The sequence below is a fragment of the Cebus imitator genome, unplaced genomic scaffold (assembly GCF_001604975.1).
Source record: "Cebus imitator isolate Cc_AM_T3 unplaced genomic scaffold, Cebus_imitator-1.0 Scaffold209, whole genome shotgun sequence".
Classification (NCBI taxonomy): domain Eukaryota; kingdom Metazoa; phylum Chordata; class Mammalia; order Primates; family Cebidae; genus Cebus; species Cebus imitator.
In genome coordinates, this window is record NW_016107524.1 from 2,721,673 (window position 1) to 2,749,095 (window position 27,423).

Sequence of the window (27,423 nt, forward strand, 5' to 3'; positions counted from 1 at the left end):
GCTCTATCACCCAGGCTAGAGTGCAGTGGCATGATCTCGGCTCACTGAAATCTCCACCTCCCAGGTTCAAGTGAGTCTCCTGCCTCAGCCTCCCAAGTAGCTGATTACAAACACCCACAACCACATCCAGCTAATTTCTGCATTTTTAGTGGAGGCAGGGTTTCACTGTGTTGGCCAGGCTGGTCTGGAACTCCTGAACTTGTGATCTGCCTGCCTCGGCCTCCCAAAGTGCTGGGATTACAGGTGTTCACCACTATAGCTGGCTAATTTTTGTATTTTGTTTTTTTTTTTGAGATGGAGTTTCACTCTTGTTGCCCAGGCTGGAGTACAATGGCATAATCTCGGCTCACCTCAACCTCTGCCTCCTGGGTTCAAGTGATTCTCTTGCCCCAGCCTCCCAAGTAGCTGGGATTACAGGCATGTGCCACCATGCCCAGCTAATTTTTTGTATTTTTGGTAGAGATGGGGTTTCTCCATATTGGTAAGGTTGGTCTTGAACTCCCAACCTTAGGTGATCCGCCCACCTTGGCTTCCCAAAGTGCTGAGATTACAGGCATGAGACACCATGCTCAGCCAATTTTTGTGTTTTTAGTAGAGACAGTGTTTCATCATGTTGGCCAGGCTGGTTTCACATTCTACTCCATTTTTCCCAGTTATATTTAAAAATATTTCAGATATATGTAAATTAACAGGAAAAGAAGTTCAACTTTAGGAAGATAATAACTTAATGTTGTTTTAGCTTTCAATAATTAAGATAACATCTAAAAATCACAAAAAATGGTACTTTAAAAAATTTTTGAAATGAAACTATTTTTTCATTTCCCTGACTCCAACTTTGTATGGAAAATGCGTGTAGAAGTATGAGCCACCACATCTGCCCTACTACCCTGCCCCTGTCCCCACTCTATCCTACAAAAGATCAGATAAAGCACAAAAATGTTATAAAACAAAGTTTATTATGCAATACTTTGTCATAATGGATTGCTTCTCTTTGGTAAAAATAAACTTTATAAACATTTTAATAACCAGAGATTAGATACAAAAACTAAGCGTTTGTAAGTTGTTTTTAATATGAGCAAAGACTGGCAACGGAGAAGTGGCTCACTTGTGACTGGTCATCTATTGGCAGTTATAACTCAAACTGGGACAATTTTTACACGACATCAGAAAAAAGAATAAGAAAACAGTTTGATAACAAATTTGTTGAATCAGAAAGCATTCTTACACTTTCATTTAAAAATAAATAATAGTTACAATGAATTGGCAATTATGTTTTTATACACTATATGATGGCAACATAATACTTTAAGCACTTAGTTTAATAAGAAATGTACAACAATTTAAAAAATAAGTTTTGACAATGGCACTGGCAGTTAGATGCAAAGAATATGCTTTAAGAAAAAAAAATGGCAGGTATAATATTAAAATACTCCAATTTGCCTTTCAATAAATATTTTTACTACATCATTAACATATTGAAGTAAACTTGGTTTAAATCAAAGCTTACACATTTCAAACTTAAAAAAAACCTATAACATATATGTAAACCAGAAAGCCTCAAAGTTTCTTAAATAAATGCTATGGCGTTCACAAAAGGGTGTTAAGGTGTTGTAGTATTTAAGACAATGGTCTTTACAGCTTTGTGAAGTATTCACATCTTTTGCTTAAATTGCTGGGAAAGGCCTCCTGGTCTACCAAGACACATACATTCCCTCTTTAACACATTCTCTAGTTTGACTTTGTGCTAAAGTATATTGAAGTGAACATCTAGTATGAACTCTTTACATAATGCCTCAGAAAGTAGCAAAAGAAAAAATATATATACCTAACTATACTATATACAAAGGAATTCAAGTTAAAAGAAGTCATGCTGGCTATGAGGACAGGAAAGGCTTGAAGATGGAAAAAGGGAGGTGATCCACCTTTTCCATGAATTCAGGTAATCTGTTTTTCTTTCTCTGAATTTGAAAAGTAAAATAATAACTGATTTAGTAATATATTGCACAAAAAACCTTCAAAAATATATATTCAAGAAACACTGATTCTATTTGGGATGTGAAAGATGAACAATTGTGCTGAATCAAAGCTTTTTACTAGGGATCTACTGGAATCAGTTGCAACAAAACTTGTATTGTTTTGATGAAGGGCAAATTATATGTTAGCTTAAATCACCGTTTTAGGATATGTTGGAAAACATGTGAACTTCCTTGGAGTTTCCAAGCTGTTTTTATTAAAGGAAAATTTGCATATTATTGGGAATACAATTTCCAGTCCATAGAACTTGGAATGACTCTACTTAATTGTGTGGTTATTAGCCATGTTTCTCAAAACACCTGAGGAATAAGCATAATCCCAATGGAAGGAGTAATTGGAGGACCATAATTTAAAAGGCTCTCCCCCTTGAAAACAACTGACTTGCTAAATTAGCAAGTGGAAGGTGATGCACTAAATTATGTTTATGAAACTGTAAAATATTGTGTAACTTCTCCCTGTTAGCTTTCAGTGCACAAATGTTTATCATCCTTGCTAGTGATGAATATAACTTAAACATTTAAATTTGTGGGAAGAGTGCATAAAAAGGAAGAGAAAATTCAAAAGATGTAAAGAATTACTGTTACATACATCAAGACAAAATAACTTTGAAGATCCCTACTAGAGCCTGAACTAACTCTGCTTCTCTTAGATCACTTTCCTTTACTTCTAAAGAGTAATTATCTAATGGATAGAAACCAAGTGGCACATTTGTGATATAGAATTTCAGAACAAAATAAACTGGTACCAGATCACTGAAACACTGTTCCTAAAGTCTATGCAGAAGACTATGGTAAATAACTTAAAAATAGTTTTTAAAATGATATGTGTAATCTTTTTATAATTTATACTGTGGTTAAAGCATTTTTGGTTTTTTGGTGTTTTATTCACTGTCTATAATAAAAGTTAACTCGGTTTAGTCATTTTCTGTAGATGTGACCTATATAAAGAAAAAACCCAAATACCTTAGCCTGTATGCTATTTTTCATTAACAAGTTTAAAAATTACTGTATTTTGACAGCACCAATTCATTAATGTGGCTATCCAGGTTAAATTAAATTTAACATGGAAACAGAACAGAGAACGTTAATACTGTTAGCCTGACTTCAAGTCTTGTCAATTGAAAAAAAAGTTTTTAAAATCATGACAGTTTTGCTGAAATAAAAGTTAAAATATTTGTCTCTTAAAAAAATGCTTTATAATCATAGACACAGCTAAAAGCATCAAGTCAACATTGTTACCTTGACTGTGCATGTTGTGTATGTATGTGTACATATATACATAATCTATCAGAATAATGAAAACAAGATCATTGTCTATGACTTAGGATGCAGCATAAGACTGAACTTTTGAAAAGGTGCTTCCACCATTGTAAAAAAAGAAAAAAAAATACAATGAATAAGTTTAGTTTAGCATCCTGTTTCCAAATAATCTAATCAAACTATATAAATGATACTATGAAAAACTGTCTCATATAAGCAGACTGTTCAAATAGTTAAGATATTTAGTCAAAGCATTTTTGAAATAGTACCAGAAAATCTTTTCATCATGGATCAATGGAACTAAAGGTTATTACACTGTGTCCTCAAAAGGGTGTATTGTATAAGATCAATTTTAGATGAATTTTGAAATTCATCAAAGTATTTTGCCTGTAAAATTGCACTAAATCTGTTAACATTTAATTTGGTATACTTATGAATTTAATCATACAAAGCTTGGACAGAAGTTTTTTCCTAAATGACCTACTTATGATGACATATGTAATCAGTACTCAAAATGTTTCATTACACTCCATTCCTGTTACAAGATTCTCAGAATGCAGTACATGTGGCAGGCAAATGAAAGATTCTCTTATTACAAGTGTGTCAAAATGGGTGTACTCCATAACATATTTTATTGGCTATCTCCTCTCACTGGATAACTTACACTCAACAAAGGCAGCTAGTGGCTAAAACTTAATGTTTGCAAAGCAACTTGGGAGAGAAATAAAGGCCCCAATAAATGCTATGCAGTATCTGTGAAGTAAAAACACTTCAAATCTACCATCATAATAGGAATTGGGAGTGTTCTTAGATGAAATGATACCACAAAATTCCCCTTTCTAAATCTTAGAACCCTTTTTGTATTCTCTACCTATGTAACCAAAAGAAACTTTCTAAACATCAGGATGTTTTTTAATTTATGTTTGACTTTGCTCACACCAAACAAAAAAATAATTAAAAACAAAATAAGACAAAGTTAAAAAAAATCAATCTTATCCTACCAGACTATGTGTCAGGAGAGAAGTATATGAAAAAGACATCAGCAAAATTTTTAGCTGGATCAGTAACTATAGTTACAGATTGGAAAAGAAAATGAAAAAAATTGAGAGTCACCAAATCTTACATTCCAACACATTAACAGAGGGAAGGATTTTTGTCCTACAAGTTTAAGACAGAGGCTGGGGATATCCTTATATAAAAATTTCCAAATCTTGGAGACACTTATCACAAAAATTATGCTTTTAGGGCTTCACATCATATATTTCCGATCAGGCATGATCCTGACAGCAATTGTTTAATAAAAATTTTAAAAACCAAAAACCAAAAATGTTTTGAAAGAAATAAGTAATTAGTATCCCTTCCCTACCCTAAAACTAACGAAGTCCATTATGGCTTTGATATCCCTTGTAAAGAATTAAGTGAAAGAGTATTGCCACACTTTAAGTATTTCTATTTTTTCCGTTGTTTTTGATTTTGTGTCTTTGCAGTACTTATTAGGGAACTTAAACAGGTACGAATTCCAGCAAGGTGGAGCAGAGATCCAGCTGCCTCTTTGAGCTCCTCATCAATTTCCTGACATGTCTGTTTTCGCATCTTTTTGCCTGACTGCCCTTTTTCAGAGATTTTTGCACAAGGCTGTGATGCATAGCCACTGTCTCCAAGAGGATCATCTTCATAATCAATGTCTGTATCTTCTTCACTGTGAAATCCTTCACTGCCATCACTTCCCACATGGCTACTCTTTGGGATAAATTCATACACCTCATCCACAGAAGACAGGGAAGACATGCTAGACCTGGATGCGCAACGCTGTGCTGCCATGCTACTTGCACTGTAATTGTGATCTTCTTTTGGATCAATGCTGGTGGCTAAAGAGTCACTCTCTTGTAATCGTACAGCACTGGGATGATGAAACGCATTGCCATAACTCCTTTTTTTTTGCAATGCTGTTTTAATAGGAAGAGGCTTCTCACCTGTGGAAAATAAAACTTCCATCAATAGGTCAAATGTATTTGGTTGCAAAAACAGACCATTTTAAACTACTCTACTACTCTTGAGGAGTAACTATTTTAGATTAATGATGCTTTGTAGATTTTTTACTTTTTTACCCAGAACATATCATTCTGCAAGTATTAATTTGAAACACTTAAAAAACCATTTAACAATGTCTTGACTTTTCCATAGAACATCTATTTTGAATTGCTAACAAAGAATGCCTCAATATGAATGTACCACTGTTTAGCTAATCAATTCTGTGTTAATATTTAGGCTGTTTCCAATTTTTCATTAGTATAAATTATGCTGCAATACAAATCCTTCCGGATGCCTTTTCTTGAATATATGCAAGTAATTTTTAAAAAGAGATATGAAAAAATTCTAAGGGATACATACATTTTAAATTATAATTGGTATTCTCAAATTGCCCTCCAAAATGGCTGTACCAATTTACTCTCAAGAGTGTATAACAAAACTTATTCCCTACTTAACACTATTATCAATCACTTAAATTTTTTATAATTTTATGGACAAAAATGTTATCTCGATATTGTTTCATTTTGTGTTTCCCCAATTTCTAGAGAAGTTGCACCTCTTTTCACATGTGCATTGCCCACATACATTTCCTCTTCTAAGACTCACCTCATCATATATTTTGCTGACTTTTTGGTTGAACTGTTTTCTTATTTCTTACTTGTAGAATTCTTTTATGTATATACTTGATAGAAATCCTTTGTTATAGATGGAGAAAACATGTCTCTAGCATTTTATGTAAGCTTTTCTTAGATATACTTTGTTGTCAGAATGCTAATTTTTTTTTTTTTTTTTTTTTGAGACAGAGTCTCACTCTGTCACTCAAGCTGGAGTGCAGTGGCATGCTTATGGCTCACTGCAACCTCTGACTCCCAGGTTCAAGCAATTCTCCCACCTCAGTGGCCCGAGCAGCTGGGACTACAGGCATGCACCACCACATATGGCTAAGTTTTATATTTTTCGTAGAGATGGAGTTTTGCCATGTTGCCCAGGCTGGTCTGGAACTCCTGGTCTCAAGTGATCCACCTGCCTCAGCCTCTTTCCCAAAGTGCTAGGATTCCAGGTATGAGCCACCATGTCTGACCAGAAGGCTAAAATTTTGATGTTTTATTAAATTTACCCATTTTTTTCTTTAAGGATTTTGCATTTTGTATATTAAAGCTTTTCCTAGTCCAAGTTCACAAATATACTTTACTTACTATATTTTCTTGTTTATAGTTTTCATTTTTACATTTAGCTCTTCAAGCTTATTTTCTAAATATGTTATATTTTTCTTCATTTCTTGGTCAATGTAAAAAAAAATCATAGCATTAACTTCCATCTCTCAATTGCTCACATAAATTAATGAAAGTATAATAAAACAGAAACAGAGTTACTCAGATTAAGATACAATTTGGTTGGAAAGAAGTAATTTTGCCTGTAAGTTATTTTACAATTTAAGTTAAATTTGAAAAGGCACTAAAAATTTTTTTCAAAAAATGATTGCTTACATTCTAAAATTCCTTGTTCTATAGAAGTATTTAAAAGCATCATTGCAGCAGCAGCATCGATATCAGATTCTAAAAAGGGAAAAAATAACATATATTAATGTTCTTTATAAAAGAGGGGCTATTATAAGTACACTTGCATGCACCCAAAGATAACCAGTGTCAAAATTCTGGTGTATATTCTACTAAGAAGAAAGCATAAACATATATTAAACAAAAATGAGATATTATATATTATTCTGAAGTCTGATTTTGTTCACTTACAATCATGAAACAGTTCCGTGAACAGTATTGTATAAAAGAGATAGAGAGGTACCAGAAATAATAAAAGTTCTCTTCTTTATTCACAATGAAAATGAAAACTTGAACTGTATTTCAGTAAGGTTTCCCTTAAACAGACTAAATTAGCTAAGAATGTACAGCATTACTCCTTTATTTTTTTTGCATTTACCTTGAATACTACTATTACCTATGCATATCCGCAGTTATGAAGTACTATGTTAATTACATGCCAGTTTCAGGAGACAAAAATATGTAATTGGTCAATCTAGGTCATGTAAATCTATAAATGCTAAGTGAATAATTATGCAGAAACAAAAATAATTAGTAATGTTTTTAGTCATGATCATACACAAGCCTACAAGAACTTACAGATTTACAGAATATTCATGAAATCAAATAGACACTCCATTAAAAATGGGCTTTAAAGGATTGGTAAAATCAGCAGGTTCTACTACAGGTAAAGTTATTATATTCTCATATCTACTTATATACACTGCTGTAAGTTCTTCATCTTGGTGATATATTAGTCTGAATAACTAAAGAAAAGTAAAATGGCATAATCTCAATTAACCATTAATAATTAGAAAAGTTAGAAAATGTTTATAAATTTTAGCTTACAAAAACAAATATAAAGTAAGACTCAGATACAAAATTTCTAATCCGTATCTCAAAGCTGGAAATTTTTATTACCATAAAGATATCCTATTTACTTTCAATGTCTAATTTATAAGTGATTGCAGATAATAAAGCCAAGAAGATACTGCCTTGTTTTCTCTCCAACTAGACCATAAACACTCTTAAGGTAGGAAATGCTACTGTTATCGATAACATTAACAGGCTTAAGTAAATCAGATGTTGGCTGCTATGAAACAGCGCATAATACTATACCTCTTTTTCCCCAAGTAAAATGTGACTTTATGATCCATAGCTAACATCTTAGTGAATGGGGAAAAGCTGAAAGCGTTTCCTCTAAGAACTGAAACAAGAAAAGGATGCTCACTCTCACCACTCTTTGTCAACATAGTACTGGAAGCCCTAGATGGAGCAATTAGGTAAGACAAAGAAATAAAAGGCATTCATGTTGGAAGAGAGGAAGTCAAATGTCCCTGTTTGTAGACAACGGTATATTATATATAGAAAAAACTAAAGACTCTACCAAAAAACCCTTAGAACTGATAACTTCAGTAAAGTTGCAAGACACAAAATAAATACACAACAATCAGTAATATTCTCTATACACAAAACAGCAAACTAGCTGAAAAAAATCAAGATGGCAATCTCATTCACAATAGCTACAAAAAATAAAATTGAAATACCTAGAAAAAATTGAATACAAATAGACATTCTATACTCATGGATAGAAATAATTAATATTGTTAAAATGACAACACTACCCCCAAAGCAATTTATAAATTCAATGCAACTCCTATCAAAATACCAATGATATTCTTCACAGAAATATAAAAATAATTCTAAAAGTTGTATGGAACTATAAAAGACCCCAAATAGGCAAAATAATCTTGAGCAAAAAGAACAAAACTGGAGGCAAAATACTAACAGACCTCAAAATATACTACAAAGATGTAGTAGCCAAAAAAGCATGGTACTGGCATAAAAATAAGACATATAGACCAATGGAACAGAACAGAGAACCTAGACATTAATTCACGTATTTACAGCCAACTGATTTTTTTTTTTTAAATATATATTTTTGGAGGCAGAGTCTTGTTCTGTAGCCAATGCTGGAATTCAGTGGAGTTTTCTTGGCTCACTGCAACCTCCATCTCCTGGGTTCAAGCAATTCTTGTGCTCAGCCTCCCGAATAGCTAGGATTACATGGGTGTGCCACCACACCCAGCTAATTTTTATATTTTTAGTAGAGATGGAATTTCACCATGCTGGTCAGGCTGGTCTCAAACTCCTGGCTTCATGTGATCTGTCCACCTCAGCCTCCCAAAGTGCTGGGATTACATGAGCCACTGCACCTGCCCCAGCCAACTGATTTTTGACAACGGTGTGAAGAACACTAATTGGGGGAAAGACAGTTTCTTCAATAAATGGTACAAAGGAAATTAGATATATCTGTATGTAGAAGAATGAAACTGGACTCCCACCTCTCACCCTATACAAAAATCAGCTCAAAATAGATCAAAGACCTAAATGTAAGACCTGAAACAAAACTACCAGGAGAAAACAAAGATGAAACACTTCAGGACATTGGTCTGGGAAAAGATTTTATGAATGAGACCTCAATAGCATATGTAACAAAAGCAAAAATAAACAGAATTATATCAAACTAAAAAGCTTCTGCATAGCAAAGGAAACAATCAACAGTGAAATGACAAACTACAGAATGGGAGAAAATATATGCAAACTACTTATCTGACAGGGGATTAATATCTACAATATACAAGGAAGTAAAGCATCTCAACAGGGAAAAAACAAACAAACCAAAACCCTCTAATTTAAAAATGGACAAATGATCAGAACAGACATTTCTCCAAAGAAGATATACAAATGGCCAACAAATTTAAAAAAAGTTAAGAGGAAAGGAAAATAGAAAATGTTGGGGAAAGTGGTTACAATTTTAAATGTAGAGGTCAGGGAAACCCTCAGGAAGGCAGGCTACAGTTGGGCAAAGACCTCAGGGAGGGAAAGAATGATATTCGAGGGAAAGGATTTGAATCAATGATGTCCACATGCCACAGCCAAGAGGCTAGCAAAAATAATGACCTCTCCAATTCCTGTCTTTTAGGATAAAGCCTGAGACAATTTGTTTGAGTTCAGTATTCTAACATGTCTGAAGAAGAAAAGATGCAGCCAGTAGCCCATATTGTGTCTCTGTGTGAACTGGAAAAAAGGCAAATCTTCCTCCAGGTGAATGCTTCCCTGTTAAAGGCACACAGCTAGAAGAATGGAATGTGGGCTGAATTTCAGGCCCCACTCACTGCCTTAAGCCAGGTGTACTTGCAGAGGGAACAACTTGCTTGGCATTATGCAAAAGCTCCAACAGACAGATTATTTCCAAATGAATTTTTCTTTCTTTCTTTTTTTTTCTTTTTGAGATAAGGTCTCACTCTGTCACCCAGGCTGGAGTGTAGTGGCACAATCATGGCTCATTGTAGCCTCAAACTCTCAAGCTCAAAGGATCCTCCCACCTTAGCTTCCCAAGTATCTGGGACCACAGGCATGTACCACCGCACCTGGCTAATTTTTATTTTTATTTTTTGTAAAGAAAGGGTTTTACTATGTTGCCTGAGTTCAAGTGATCCTCCTGCCCCATGCTCCCAAAGTGCTGGGGTTACAGATGTGAGCCACTGTGCCCAGCCTAGTTTTTCTTTTACTAAAAAAGGATTTATTTTCTTTCCAATTTTATAAAAGAGGAAAGAGAGAATCTAGCAAGGAAATACATTATGAGGAACCAATTACAGGAAATTTGTCTTATAAATGAAGCACCTATAAAATCTTCTTACTAAAATAATTAGTTTATCTCTAACTTGACTTCTTTTTTGAGATGGAGTTTTGCTCTTGTCATATAAGCTGGAGTGCAATGGCATGATCTCAGCTCACTGCAACCTCTGTCTCCTGGGTTCAAGTTATTTTCCTGCCTCAGCCTCCAGAGTAGCTGGGATTACAGGCACCCACCACCACGCCCAGCTAATGTTTTGTATTTTTAGTAGAGATGGGGTTTCAACATGTTGATCAGGCTGGTCTTGAACTCCTGACCTAGGATTACAGGTGTGAGACACCATGCCTAGCCTAACTTGACTTCTTATAACAAATATGTTATAAGAACATATTTTTGAAACACAACACCTAAAACTGATAAGAACTACATGAACACCATTTCTGAATATTTTAAAGTGAAAAGAAAATTAAGTACTGTTTCGATAACAGTAAAATGGTAGGAAAAATACTCTTTAAATAGATCTATTTACCGTAGATAACTTACTATAGCCAAATTGATTTGAATTCTCCAACATGAAATTAACTTTGTGAAACCAAACATTTCTTTGCAAAAGGATTTTGACTATATCTTATTTGTTTAAAATTTATAAGCATGATTTCTGCAATGCCTTGTCAATTAACTCTGAAAAAACGTTTAACTTCAACATTAAAAATAAGCGATAGAGAAATGACCCAAAGCACCATCATAATCAAGAACACCCAATTATCAATGATTTGTCCAAGGTACAATCTTGAACTTCATGGAACAAAAGCAATAAAAATTATCTGGGTAGAACTTACAAACAGTTTTTAATTATAGTGCCAAATCTATTTTCGTTGATTGGCTATTTGTTTATTGACAGTGTCTCACTCTGTTATCCAGGCTGGAGTGCGGTGGTGCAATCATGACTCACTGCAACCGCCACCTCCCAGATTCAAGTGATCTGCCCACCTCAGTCTCTCCTGTAGCTGGAACCACAGGTGCACACCACCACGCCAGGCTAATTTTCATATTTTTTGTAGAGACGGGGTTTCACCATGTTGCCCAGGCTGGTCTTGAACTCCCGAGGGATCCATCCTGGCCTCCCAAAATGCTGGGATTACAGGCATGAACCACTGTGCTCAGCCAATTTTGCTATTAAATTTAAACTGAAGACTCATTTGTTTATTGTCACATTTGAAAACACTTCATAATGGTATTTTTTCATTGATAAAGTGCCTTATGCTATTTTAAAGGTGGCTCTGTTTTTAAAAACAGTAACACTATTAGCTATTTTATCTAACATACCCGGTTCATAAAGAACCAAAATTTGGTAGTTTCAAACATGCTACTGATTTCCTATCTGGTTCAAACAAAACCGTGTCAAAACTGTAAATTTGGCTGAATGTGGCTCATGCCTGTAATCCCAGCACTTTGGGAGGCCAAGGTGGGTGGATCACGTGAGGTCAGGAGTTTGAGACCAGCCTGGTCAATATAGTGAACCCCCATCTCTACTAAAAATACAAAAACTAGCTGGATGAGGTCATGCACACCTGTAATCCTAGCTACCAGGAGGGTGAGGCAGAAGAATCGTTTGAACACAGGAGGTGGAGGTTGCAGTGAGCTGAGATTGTGCCACTGTATTCCATCCTGGGTGACAGTGATACTCTGTTTCAAAAAACAAAAAATCAACAACAACAATAACAAAACCTGTTAATTTGTACCTCCTGGTTCATAGTTCCTTAATCTTGATGTTAGGAAATTATTAAAAATAATTGAGAAAACAATTAAAAGACACCAGTTTTAGCCATGTGAGAGTAAGGTTCTAAGACGAGTACATTTCTGTTGTTTGATTCTATTTGTGTAAGGAATGACATGAGAACTACAGAAATAATTTAAACGGTATAAGCTCTATAGTAACTACAAAAGGATTTGTTGTCTCTATCAAAACTAATATACACATTTGCAGAGTATCCAGATGGAGAAGCTGTCTCTTTTAACTCTTTGAAGCAGAAGAAGAATTTCAATAAACTATCAACACTTTAAGCTGTCTGGACCACTGGTTTAGTTTCATTTCAATAAGACACAAATCTCAGATTTACATTTTCCTATCATCACAATCAGCTACCTTAGTTTTATATCTGTTTGTAGTATACCAAGTGTTTTAGTATAACTACTAAAATTTACTAACTGGAATGTGAGTTCCATTTTTGTCTGCTTTGTTCACTGATGTACCTTGGTGTCTAGAACACCTCAATAATACTTAAACAGGTGAATTTATTCTAAATACACATCAAACCAAACTACTGACCAAAAAATTTTTCTCTTGCAATCTCAGTATAAGAATCCTGTGTCTCCTTCTATCTATTATATGCTGTCACGCAGATATTATCACATAATATAATGATAAGTAAAGATGATTCTATGAAGTGTGAGATGAATATATAAGTTTTAATATTGGAGCCCAATGATAATACCTAAGTGATCTTTATAAAACATAAAACTGATAATGTCACCTCACTATTTAAAGTTATTCAGCAGCTCTCCCAGTGCCACTTATCTAGTAGGAGTCAGGTTTTGAAATTAGAATTCCTGAATCTGAATCCTTCTCTGCCGCTTACTAGTTGTGTGACCTTGAGAAGGTTACTTCATCTTCCCAAACTTCAGTTTGATTTTTGTAAAAGAGGGCTACCAATACCTCAGAGGGTTGTTTTAATACCTCAGAAGGTTGTTTTAAGGTTTAAATTAGATAATACATGCAAAACATCAAGTAAGCAACTTTAAGCTTAATAACTGTTCTAGATAGAGGAGGAAGTTCAAAGTCCTTACTATGCTAAATAAGCTTTTCTTAAACTTCTGCGACATTTGCCTTGCCCACACAAATGACGACATCTTCCTGGTCTATATCAACTTGCCAGACAGATTCCTAGCAACTGCCAGACAACTTTCTCTATTGTTATGATTCTCTCTGCCAAGAACTTTTGTTCTACAAAGTTTGAGGTTGTACCTTTGACAAATCATTGATAATCAGGTGTTCTCCACCAAACCTGTACTCTTGAAGAAGTATCCCCTCCCCTAACTTTTGGGGTCTAGCTCAAGCATCACACTTTCTTCTTCACACTTTCTTCTCTGAGAGACCATTCCGCTCAACCTCCAAGCTTAATTTGCCATTCACTACCTTTTCCCACAGTGTACTCTGGTTAATTCTAGAAAATCTTCTTCAATTAAAGTATATCTTTTTTTTCCTCTCTCTCTCTCTTTTCTTTTTTTTTTTGAGATGGAGTCTCATTCTGTTGTCTAGGCTGGAGTGAAATGACACATCTTGGCTCACTGCAACCTCCTGGGCTTCACCATGTTGGCCAGGCTGGTCTTGAACTCTTGACCTCATGTGATCCACCATGCCCAGCCAAAGTATATATTTTCTAAGAACAGGGTCTGGGTCTCTCATCTATGAATATCCCAAGGAACCTACAATGTCTGGCACAATGCAGGAAGCTCAATAGTATTACTTGTAATGAATGTTTAATCCACTTGGTGTTTAAACTTCTCACTAGAAATAATATAAAGAGGGAAGAGAAAATTTCCTCAGAATAGACCCCAAAACAACCAAGTTCAAAAATAAAATTTCTTAAATTTTTGTGAGGTTTTATGTTTTTTTCCCTTAAGACTCATGGAGAAATTTCCATTATATTCCAGGACAGGTCTGCATTCATTTTAACCTAGAATACCAACAACCTCCCAACTAAGTTAATTATTACTAGAGGAACATGCCTAAGAATATAGGAACATAGGAATAGAAGTAAGGTGCTGGCAGCACTAGAGAGATGTAAATCATGTGTAAATCATCAGATGAAGGAGAAGTACCTGCACCCTACTAACGAAAAATGTGCAGCTTAAACTAGCAGGAGAAACTTGTGGAAATATCTGTTCCCCAAAGAAAGAAACAGAATTTGGAATGAATAGAACAAGAGCATGAAAAGATATTTTAGGTAAACTCTAGAATTCACAAAGAAAATGTTCTCAAAATATGTATACGAACTGAGCTTTAGAGAATAAATGTGTCAGACTTTATTGAGGCAATACAAAGATAAAGGAGTTTCACCAATATCTAAACATAAAGAGAAACCACATTTGCTGAAGTAGGTAACAGGAACATGGATATTTGTCTTATTTTAAGAGAGAATATGATCTGAAACAGATCTTCTATCCATTTAAATTCTTTGCAGGGTTCTCTAGAACTTTTTCATATACTTTCCCTCCTTCATTTTTAAAGATATCAGCACACTGCTTCTGAGGCTCAGTTTGGTACAGTTCCAAAGAGCTAAAATCTTTCTGATACACAGAAAGGTTTTCATCTGAAATTTTCTGTTTTTAAAGGTTATGAAAATGTCTCTAGGCTCCAAAGCAACAACACTAGAAAAACTGATTTTAATATACTACTAATCTAGGAGAAGAAAAAGCCCATTAATTCAGAATTTTGATGTGCTTTTAAAAAGTCAACTTACTACCTTTTAAAATTAAAGTTCTTCAGATTAAATAGCCTACAGGAGAAATATTTTGAACTATATTCTAATTTAAGGGATGACAAACTTCTTCAGTAAAGGGTCAGAAGGTAAATATTTAGGTTTTGCATGCTAAGAGGCAAAACCCAGAATAAAATATGTAGGTCTCTGTTGCAACTACTTAATTCTGCTACTGCAACAGATTTTCATCGTCTTCAAATGTTACTGTTATTTGATTTCGTTTTCTCCAACCATTTTAAAAATGTAAAACCATCCTTGGCTCATGGGATACCCAAAAACAGATGGCAGGCCAGATACGGCCATGGGCCATAGTTTGCCAACCCCTATTCTAGTCTAAGATAGACATGAAAAGTTAACAACTCTACTGATGGTATTATTAAAAAATTCAATCCTATTTTCAATGAAGAATACACAAAAATAAATGGAAAGGAGGACTAAAACTGTATGCACAGTGTGAATCTAGTATTTGGGTGGAAGTATGTGTTTATGTATGTGTGCATGTACATATGTGCATGCAAATGTATCTATTCACATACATGGCATAAAAAACCCCAAAGGAATGATAAAAAAATGTTAATAAAATTAGTCAGGTGTGATGGCACCTGTAGTCCTAGCTACTTGGGAGGTTGAGGTGGGAGGATCACCTGAGCCCAGGATTTTGAGGCTGCGGTGAGCCATAACTGTGCCACTGCCTCTAGCCTGGGTGAGAGACTGAGAACCTGTCTCAAAAAAAAAGAAAAAGAAAAAGAAAACTAAACAGAATAAGACAAAAATATTAACAATAAAATAAATGACTTTACTTTTTTTCTTTTAAGATGAAGTTTTTCACTCTTGCTGCCCAGGTTGGAGTGCAATGGTGCGATCTCAGCTCATCGCAACCTCCACCTCCCAGGTTCAAGTGATTCTCCTGCCTCAGCCTCCCAAGTAGCTGGGATTACAGGCATGTGCCACCATGCCTGGCTAATTTAGTACTTTTAGTAGAGATGGGGTTTCTTCATGTTGGTCAGGCTGGTCTTGAACTCCCAACCTCAGGTGATCTGCCCACCTCAGCCTCCTAAAGTGTTGGGATTACAGGCACGAGCCACTGTGCCCGGCCTACTTTCTCTTTTTATAAATGGTTTTATTGCTCAAATCTCCTATAATAAGTATATAATACTTTTAAAAATAGAAAAATGTTAAAACAGCAACAACAAAATATCCTGAATTTTTATCTGAATTTATGATTTAAAATACAGTCATGTGTGCCTATATTCCCACCTACTTGAGAGGCTGAGGCAGGAAAATCACTTGAGCCCAAGCATTCAAGACCAGTGTGGGCAACATGGCAAGACACCATCTCTTAAAAATAAAACAAATAAATAAAATAAAAATAAAGTCATGCTTTGTTTAATGATGGGGTATGTTCTGAGAAATGTCATTGTGTGAACATCACAGAGTGTACTTAACACAAACCTAAACGGTATAGCCTACTACACACCTAGGATTGCTCCTGAGCTACAAATCTGTACAGCATGTTACTGTCCCAAATATTATAGGCAACTGTAACACAAATGGCATTTGCATATATAAACATAGAAAAGGTACAGTAAATGTTCTGTTAGTTTCTGCCAGGAAAAAAAAAAGGTTACAGTAAAAACACAATATACATATTTAAAATGGTACACCTATGTAGGGTACTTACCATGAAAGATTGGAAATTGCTTGAAAGATTGGAAATTGCACTGGGTGAGTCAGTGACTGTGAGCGGTGAGTGAATGTAGAGGCCTAGGACATTACTATACACTACCGTAGACTTCATAAACACTGTACACTTAGGTTGTACTCTATGTAAAAATTTTTCTTTCTTCAATAATAAATTAACCTTAGTTTACTGTAAATTTTTACTTCATAAACTTTTTAACTTTTGTAGTAACAGCATGCACTATACAGCTGTATAAAAATATTTTCTTTATAATCTGTAAGCTTTTTTCTATTTTTAAATTTAAAAAAATTTTTTAAACTTTTTAGCTAAAAATAAAGACACAAATACACACATTAACCTGAGCATACATAGGATCAAGATCATCAACATCACTGTCTTCTGCCTCTACATTTTGTGTTACTGGAAGATCTTTAGAGACAATAATACACATGGGGCTGTCATCTTCTTATGGTAACAATGCTTTCTTCTGGAATGCCTCCTAAAGGACCTGTGTGAACCTCTTTTACAGTTAACTTTTTAAAATTAGTGTAAGGGGCATACTTGAAAATAACAGTAAAAAGTATAGTAATTACATAAACCAGTGACATAGTTATCACCATTTATCAAGTATTAATATATTTATATAACTACATGCTATACTTTTACATGACTTGCAGTGCAGAGTCTGCTTGCACCAGCATCACCACAAACCTGAGTAAATGCTTCGTTACAAGCTACCAAGTCACCAAGCATAGAAATTGTTCAGCTCCATTATCATCATAGGGGACCACCATTGTATGCAGTCCGTTGTTCACCAAAACATTGTTGTATGGCACATGACTGTACTAAATGCACACATACCTTTGAGGGTTCGCACCTGGTTCTGCTTGAGTACAGAGCTTAAATAGTGAGGTGATAAAGAACCACTGAAAAACAAAAAAGTAAACATGCTTAAAAAATTTTTATTTTACTTTCTTCCCCTAATTTTTGACAGGTTCTCACTCTTCACCCAGGCTGGAGTGCAGTGGCATGATTTCAGCCCACTGCAGCCTTGACTTACTGAGCTCAGGTGATCCTCCCACCTTAGCCTCCTTAATAGCTGGTACCACAAGCATATGCCACCATGTCTGGCTAATTCTTGTATTTTTTTGGTAGAGAAGGGGTTTTACTATGGAAAAAAAAAAAAAAAAAAAAAAGGCGGGTGGTTTGCCCAAGCTGGTCTCAAACTCCTGGGCTCAACTGGTCTGCCCACCTTGGCTTCCTAAAGTGCTGGGATTACAGGGATGAGCCATTTGTGCTCAGCTATTTCATTTTTTATAGAACTTAGTCACAAATACAGCTAATTTGTACCATAAAAAACAAACTATTTTTACCTTGTTTTCTTTGCTAATACTACTGAGTTTAGAAAGTCTGCCAAAGTAGAAAGAGTATAGGAGCCAAAATTAAATCACAACTATTTGGATGTTCTTAGGCAAAATAATTAATCTCTTAGTTTTTTCATCTGTAAAATAGAAATAATTAAATCTCCCACATAGGCTATTGTGATAATTACATAACAATAATGCATTAAAGGGCTGGGCACAGTGGCTCACGGCTGTAATTCCAGCACTTTGGGAGGCTGAGGTGGGCAGATCACGAGGTCAGGAGTTCGAGACCAGCCTGACCAACATGGTGAAACACCATCTCTACCAAAAATACAAAAATTAGCCGGGCGTAGTGGCACATGCCTGTAATCCCAGCTACTTAGGAAGCTGAGGCAGGAGAATCGCTTGAGCCCAGGAGGCAGAGGTTGCAGTGAGCTGAGATCAAGCCACTGCACTCCACCCTGGGTAACAGAGTGAGACTCCTGTCTTAAAAAAAAAAAGAAAAAAAATAATACTGCATTAAAAACGCCTGGAACAATAGATAATATATGATAGTTACTATTTGTTTTGTATTGGATGCTTAAGTTTGATATAATACTAATATAGGTATTACCACAGAAATAAAAGCATTTACCAGAACACATGGTTAAGGAACACTTGGTAATGACAGCAAACAGATATCTTCCTGATTTTATAAATAAATATCAAATTAAACTATCTATATTCATGGAAACACATCAACAGTTCTTTTAATCCAGAAATTAAAACATTTTTGGGAAAAACTACTCTTTGGAATTTATGATAGTATAAAAAAATCTATTTGTTAATTAACTTCAACATTAATTATTAAACATATCAACTCCCAAATAAGGATATAAAATCTGGTAACTTCTTTTCTAGGTTTCAATTCATAAAGATAAACCACTCAGTTATTGTTTTTATAATGATCCATCTAATCTACAAACATGGTAAAGATGCTTAAAATCTCAGTGACTGAACAGATTACCAATATTTCAACTTTAGTCTTCCCAGCTGTTTACTGTATTCCAGCTACAACCACTCCCTTTACAAGTTATCTAATAATACTTTAAGAATTCAAATTGGCCACTATATGAAACATTGACGACTGTTGCAGCTGGGAGTTCATTATAACTTTCTCTCCACTTTTTTGCATAGGTTTAAACATTTCCATTAATTACTTTATTAAAAATCTTTTAAAATTTTTCAAAACATTAGTTAGCAATTATAAACTACCCTTAAAAGTATTTTAACCAAATCTGGGATTTTCAATTCAAATGAAGGTATATAATAAATTGAAGAAGACTCTAAACTCTTCTTTAGAAAAAGGAAACAAAAACCAGATTTAAGAAGGTCATTATTTTCAGATTTAACTTAAAATGAGGAAGCTAGAAGACCAATAGGGGTTGGTTACTGGGTTTGAAAACAAAGCCAAAGAAAATTATAAGCAAATACAGTACAATTATATTTACCAGAAAAAAATAAAAACAAACTTCAAAGCATTATTTTATTTGCCAAACATTTAAAAATTTTAGACTTGAACATACTTTACAAATATTATAAGTACTAAAAAAAAATTAATATTGCAGACAATTAAAAAAATCTAACCTGTTTGTAACTGAAATCATATTACAACTTTCTTTAGGGATTACTTATACATATTCAGTACTGACTATATTTCCCAGAATGTACGTTCTCAACCAACCAATTTCCTGTTTTCTAGAAACACAAAGTAGACCTTAAGGAAAACTTCCTTAGGTTAATGTCTTATCCATAAATACTTCTTAAGAAAGAAAAAAATGTGAACACAGTGGCTCACGCCTGTAATCCCAGCACTTTGGGAAGCAAAGGTGGGAGGATCACTTGAGGTCAAGAATTACAGACCAGCCAGGCCAACATGGTGAAACCCTGTCTCTACTAAAAAGACAAAAATTAGCTGAGAGTGGTGGTGCATGCCTGTAGTCCCAGCTACTAGGGAGGCTGAGGCAGAAGGATCACCTGAACCTGGAAGACGGAGGTTGCAGTGAGCTGAGATCTCGCTACTGCACTCCAGCCTGTGTGACAGAGTAAAACTCTGTCTCAAAAACAAACAAACCCAAAAAACTACATAAAACATAAATACTTCTTCATATAATAAAAAAACAAAACCAAAATACCCTGGATGTTTAAATTTATTCATCTCACACAATGAAATCCTATAAATCACCACCAACAGTTATATGGAAGATCCTTACTTCTGTGGAGATGCTGAAGAAAAAGGCTGCTTCTTCAGTGCCTGTATAAGATTGGGTTTATATTCCGGATCAACACACCATAAGGAACCTTTTCCATTAACCTAGAATAAAATGCACAAGAATTACTAACTAGGAACTTTTATACTTTTATAGACAGTGTCTAAATGGTTTTAATAAATGTACAGGTAGAGGGAGGGAAATAATTTCTGGTACCTTTTGAGTATGAAACTAAGGTTGAAGTGTGCATTGTAGTCACTAAAAGTCACCCTATGATGTACAAAACTTCCTCTAACTTACAAGATTAGTGAGGTTCAAATGTTATTAGTTTCTGGTTTTCTATTATGCCTTTTCTATTTCAAAAACTCTTTCATAAAATTTCAATTACCTTTACAACTACATTAACAATTATTTAGATAAAAACAAAATTATAGCAGAATGGCAAAATGAAAGAACACTGTTCTATAGGTTCAAACACTGAGGTCCAGATCACTTCTCATAGATTGGCTATGTGATATTGGGCAAATCATTTAATTTTTGAGAGTTAGACTTCTCATTTACATTTTACCCTTAAAGTAAAACAATGCAGGTCACTTCACTGAATTGTAATGAGATTCAAATAAGTTGATTTATATGCAAGTGACAGATAGCTGCAAAATAGGTGACTATTAAGGGGTCATTCTGAAACTGGCATACATAAGGGTTAAATAATAGTATATTCCTACTCTTTTTTTACTTTCCGCAGAGGAGAGAATTTTGAAAAAAAAATCAACAAGAACAAAAATAAATTAATTCTGAATAAAAGGCAAAAGTTAGGTGGTAAAAAATAAGGGATACAATAAATTTAGGACAGAATAAAACCTTTTTGCTGTGAAAAGGTATAGCAATTGACTGTAAGGCAGTTTTTCACTATGCTAGTAATGTATAAATAGAAAAACCACAGGTGTCATATCACACTGTCATAAAGAAAGAAATGCACCGGATTATCAGGAGAAACATTTTTTCTGGTATTCAGCAGCAAGATATCACATTAACCATACTAAACAAGTATTTGACATTTTCTTTTTTTTTTTTTTCCAAGAAAGACAAGTTTTACAAATGTATTTTTGGATTAAATGATAAAACTTCTTAACTTAGCTATATGTTCAGTCACCTGCTCCAAATGATACATGTGTTTTGATGTCAGGGAAAAAAAATGTTAGCACAGGGCCAGGTGTGGTGGCTCAAGTCTGTAATCCTAGCACTTTGGGAAGCTGAGGCAGGCGATTGCTTGTGCTCAGGAGTTCAAGACCAGCGTGAGCAACATAGCAAAACTCTGTCTCTACAAAAATACAAAAAATACCAGGTGTGGTGGTGCGCGCCTGTAGTCTCAGCTACTCAGGGGGTTGAGGCCAGCCTAGGTGACAGTGAAACCTTGTCTCAAGAAAAAAAAAAAGAATTAAAATGTTAGGGCCCACAACATCTTTTGCCCCAAAGCCAATTCAATCTCATATAGAAAAGATATGCATGCATTACTTTTCAGACACAGACCAAGACAATTATTTAATAATGCTAGCCATATTCTACCTTGGTAGAATTACACTTGAGAATCTCCAACAACTTCTTGGAGATTACACTCTGAGAAATTGTTTAGTTTAAGTCTACTTTTCAAATTCTGTTGTGAGGGGACTGAAAATTGTTTTGATCACAGTAGAGTTGCTATTTCTTTGAAATAGCAAATTGGAAGAATTGGTATTGAAAACTTGCAGTTTCAGGGCAGTTAAGCATCTTGAGTATGGTCTCAAATAACAGTCTGGTTTATGTTACCATGGCAGCACTTCCTTTCACTGTGTCTGTTCATGAACTATCAAGGACAAGAGATAAAACCTCTGTACTTGCTAATCTACATTTTAGAGTCTACAGCAAAAAGAAATTTATTTTAAACTAATTTTCCACTTAAAACCTTTGCTCCTATATTATTGGGCTTAGAGGACAGAATACAAATAATAAAAAGTTTTAGAAGTACTGTTCAAAACTAAATTTGCTTGAAACAAAATAGTCTTCTGTGCAATGGAAACATGAAATAAGCATTCTCTCATTTTACTATTTTGCATTTTTAGAATTCTAAGGCTCCTGAACTTACTTGGTAGAGAACTGCTAAAGGTTTTGAAGAAATTATGAATATACTAAAAGGTGAACTTTAAAAAGACTTATCTTAACAGAAGCTGTAAAGACTAGATTGGGAGAAAAGGCAAAGTTCATTATTCCTAAGATGTTTTTATGTACTTGTGCCGTATATTTTAATACAGTTGCTCATGTTGTCTAATCCCAAAAAAGAAGGCAAAATGGCAAAGCCTAGATTACACTATAAAGTGGTAATGATTTTCAGTGGCTTTTAGAACCTCTGAGTTAAAAATAATTTAACTGATTAAAATTTTACCACACTAAAAAAAAATTTAATTCCATGTTTCCCAGCTAAAATCTCACAGTAATAATGTTTAAGTTGGGCTTTATAAAAAATTAGAAAAGTACATACAAGACTTGGATGTTAACTTTTTTTTTTTTTTTTTTGGAGACAGAGTCTTGCTCTGTCACCCAGGCTGGAGTGCAGTGGCGCGATCCAAGCTCGCTGCAACCTCCACCTCCCAGGTTCAAGCAATTCTCTTGCTTCAGCCTCAAAGGCAGCTGGGATTACAGGTGCGCACCACCATGCCAGGTTAATTTTTGTATTTTTAGTAGAGACGGGGTTTCACCATGTTGGTCAAGCTGATCTCGAACTCCTGACTCCAAGTCATCTACCCACCTCAGCCTCCCAAAGTGCTGGGATTACAGGAGTGAGCCACCACACCAGGCCAATATTTTTTATTTTTATTTTTGTTTTTTAAATCTGAGACAGAGTCTTGCTCTGTCACCCAGGCTGGAATGCAGTGGCACGATCTTGGCTCACTGCAACCTCTACCCCTGGGTTCAAGCAATTCTCATGTCTCAGCCTCCAAGAGTGCTAGAATTACAGGTGTGCACCATTGTGCCCAGACAGATGTTGACATTTAAAACATAAAACCCAAACCAAAGCAATTTGAACCAAAACAAAAGACAACCATATGTAACTTTAATAGATTTAAAATCCAGAGACAAATAAATACCAAACCAGGGTTGTTAGACCTGTCTTTTCAGAGTAGTAAAAATGGTACAGATGATAGGGAGAAAAAAATCTAATCAGCAGCTATATCAGCTGGCTGAGTATCATTACCATTTCATAGTTTAATCTAGACCTTGCCATTCTGCCTTCTATTGGGATTATTGTCTCTAGATAACAGCCATTCATCAGAAAAGTGTTGTCAAGGTTGCCATATCCAATTCTAACATTTAATGCAACTAAGTATAATTTCTTTAACTTCCACAGATTGGAAGGAATATACTGTCATTCTGTCATTGACCCAAGAAAGGTTTCATAAATTAAAAAAAAAAAAAAAAAATTCACATGCATTCCCAAATCTATTGAACGTATCTCTTTCTGTCTAAATTTCATTTAGGCAAAATAGTCTACTGATTTTTATGAAGATGATTTACAAGTTCCTTCTCTCCCACCCTGACTTGTGGTGATAGCTTGCTAATTTTTATGCCAATATAATAGAATTTCTATATTTATTCTTATTTATTATAAGATGATTTCCCTCTTTTTCTTTATCAAATTCTACCTATACTCTGGACTGCATCCTTGCCCATTCTCTAGCTCTTACTTCCTTAATTCCTTCCTTTCCCTGAACATATAAAACACTCAGGTTAATTACGTTAAAAATGTATATATTTAAAAATTATGGACATGACCAATTCCCTTTTGAGCACTACCACAAATCATACCACTGAACATGTAATTTTGTATCTTTTACTAAAAATAAAACCAACGTGAATATTTTTATACACATCTTGTGTGCAAGTATGGATGCTACTCTACGGGAGATATCAGTATATGATCTGCTAGGTCAAAGGACATGCACATTTCTAATTCTAATAACTACTGCCAGGGTACCCTAAAGAATGGTCATACTAATATACTCCTGTCAAATGATGTGAAACTATCAATAGTTAATCACGTTCTCATCTGATTTAATATTATCAAATATTTAAAATTTTTGAATTCTAATAGATAAAAATGGTTTTTTTTTGTTCTTTTAATTTGTATGTTCCTTATACACAGTACTAGTAAGATGAATATCTTTATGTTTATTGCCCATTTGTATTTCCTCTTTTGTGGACTGCCTATTCATATACTTGCCCATTTTTCTATTAGATTCTCATTTTCTTATTGAATTATGAATTTCTTCTACATAGCAGTATACTGTTGATTGTAAACATCTCTTCTCAACTCCACATTTAATGACATGATGTCGGTAGCTTGAAATTGGCCATGATGGAAATATTTATAGCATGGAAATCTGCAAAAGCTAAACAGCCCATCCTTAGCCAGTTGTTAAACATTTATCAGCACAGCACTTATTATATATTCTGAATGCTAATCTTTTGGTTGCTACTTTCTCATCAGCTTCTTAGCCAGTCATTTTCAAGAGTTCCACAACATTTGACACTGTTGGCCATTCACATTTAAACTTAGCTTCCTTGGCTTCATTACACCACACTTTTCCTAGATTCATCCACTCAGAAGTGATGCTGATCAATTCCAAACTTAGAGCTTTAATCTCACTGCATCACCTCTATTCCTGTCTATATTTCTAAATACCTACTAGATTTTTATGTACCATCGTAAGTATAAACACAATAGTTCTAAAAGTATAAAAGAATTAAGTGACACAATTCAAGAATAAAATCAAATGATGAACCTTGGAAATTACATATTCAAAATTCCCAACACTAAAAAAAAATTCACATGAACTTCCAACCTCCTCCCTATTTCCAATTCCCTCATCACAAAAAAAATCTGATCTGGGTGCAGTGGTTCATGTCTATAATTCTGGCTGAGGTGGGAGGATTGCTTGAGCCCAAGAGCTCAAGATCAGCCTGGGGAAGATAGTGAGATCCTGCATCTCTACAAAAAAATTAAAATAAAAGCTGGTCATGATGGCGTGCACCTGTAGTCCTGGCTACTTAAGGGGATGAGGTGGGAGGACTGCTTGAACCCGGGAGGTCAAAGCTACAGTGAGCCACAATCACGCCACTGCTCTCCAGCCTGGGCAACAGAGCAAGACTCTGTCTCCCTCCCATTCTGGAGCACTGCCAAAAAAACATCCTTTTATTGGAAAATTATCAAGGTACTTTTTAAAAAGTATTTTACTGGCCAGGCGTGGTGGCTCACACTTGTAATCCCAGCATTTTGGAAGGCTGAGGCAGGTGGATCTGACTAGTTCAGTAGTGAGGTCAGTAGTTTGAGATCAGCCTGGCCAACATAGTAAATCCCTGTCTCTACTAAAAATAGAAAAAATTAGCCAGGTGTGGTGGCAGGCATCTGTAATCCCAGCTACTCAGGAGGCTAAGGAAGGAGAATCGGTTGAAACTGGGAGGTGGAGGTTGCAGTGAGCTGAGATCCAGCCTGGGCAACAGTGTGAAACTCCATCTCAAAAAAAATAATAATATTTTACTGTAAATGTATTTTTTCCTCAGATATTTTATGTACAGAAATCATTTTTATCCAGTAGCATATTCTAAAATAGTCTTTGTAAAAAGAAAGAATAAGAATTTTAATCTAGTGGGAAATTGGATAGGTAGACCATATACTATCATTAGAATTTGGCTAGAAACATAAAGCTAGTATTTCAGGAGAAAACAGATTATAATCATCCTTAAAATGTAGGTCATTAAAGGCAGAGAGTTACGTTTAATATTGTGAAACACCAGACTTCTCCCATGAACCCATCTAGGAATCTTACACAGTGAACCTATTTAGTCATACTGCTATGGCTAGGCATGACGGCTCACACCTGTAATCCAAGCATTTTGGGAGGTCAAGGTGGGTGGTTTCACCATGTTGGCTAGGCTGGTCTCAAAACTGTTGACCTCAAACTTGAGATTTGTCTCTACTAAAAATACAAAACATTAGCCAGGCATAGTGTAACAGGTGCCTGTAATCCAACTACTTGGGAGGCTGAGGCAGGAGAATCGCTAGAACCTGGGAGATGGAGGTTGTTGTGAGCTGAGATCGTGCCACTGTACTCTAGCCTGGGTGACAGAGTGAGACTCCATCTTAAACAAACAAACAAAAAAACAAACAAATACTCCCAAAAGTATATATACATATTACTAAATTTTATACATGTTAATTGAGTCTCACTGTGTATTAGGCTTGAGAGTACATGCTAGAGACACAAAAATGAAGAAATAGCTCCTATCCTCAAGAAAAATGTTCTAGCAAGAGGGCAAATTCCTACACAGTGAATGCTCTGGCTGTTTCTGAACCTCTGATTTGTTAGTCATCATATGATTTCTTCCTTTTCTTTTATTTTTGATCTATTGGTACAGCTTCTGATCAGCTTGTTTCCCTGGGTCTGATGATTACTGATAATAGTATACAGTCTGCAAACTAAATTGTGTTTTTGTTTATGGCTATATAATAGATGACATAATGGACCTCCCTGCTGAAAACAACTAAAGTTAATGAATAAACATTCAAAAAATATTTTTAATGGCATCACTGGACTTGCAGGAAACTGAGTAATCTAGAAGATCCAAAAATAAAGTGAAAGCACGAATTTTAAGATATCTGAAGCTGGCTGTAACCTTACAGGTATCTGCCAAAATATGATGAACTTGACCCTCCATTTTGACATCTTGTAGGACTGGAAGGACAAGAGATAACTCGAGAGCCAGCAAAGACAACAAATGTACACCTAAAAGATTCAGATATTGTAACTGTGATAAGGCAATATGAAATATTTCTTAAAGTTAAAAGGTAAGTTTAAATTAATCAAGCAGCAAGATACTAAAAGCAAGGTGATTTGAAAAAGAACCAAAGAGAGCTACTAGAAATAAAAATATATAATTGAACTTAGAAATTCAATAGGTAAGGATAAAAGTATGTTAGACATAATTGAAGATGAAGGAGCCAGAAAATGGAACATACAAAACATACAGTGAAAAGGTTTACTATAATCTAACATG

General features: G+C 34.9%; 1 protein-coding gene across 13 annotated transcripts in view; it reads right to left on the reverse strand.

Moving 5' to 3' along the window:
- Positions 1 to 935: 935 nt before the first annotated feature.
- FOXN2 (forkhead box N2) overlaps positions 936 to 27,423 on the reverse strand; it is a 68,601-nt gene continuing 42,113 nt past the window's right edge. For all 13 annotated transcript variants that reach the window (XM_017548525.2, XM_037745733.1, XM_017548523.2 and 10 more), the window contains 4 exons: positions 20,338 to 20,438; positions 17,583 to 17,647; positions 6,812 to 6,880; positions 936 to 5,266 (listed from right to left, as the gene is read on the reverse strand). In XM_017548525.2, the coding sequence (XP_017404014.1) occupies positions 4,743 to 5,266; positions 6,812 to 6,880; positions 17,583 to 17,647; positions 20,338 to 20,438 (759 nt within the window). In that variant the 3' untranslated portion in view covers positions 936 to 4,742. The remainder of the gene's footprint in view (positions 5,267 to 6,811; positions 6,881 to 17,582; positions 17,648 to 20,337; positions 20,439 to 27,423) is intronic.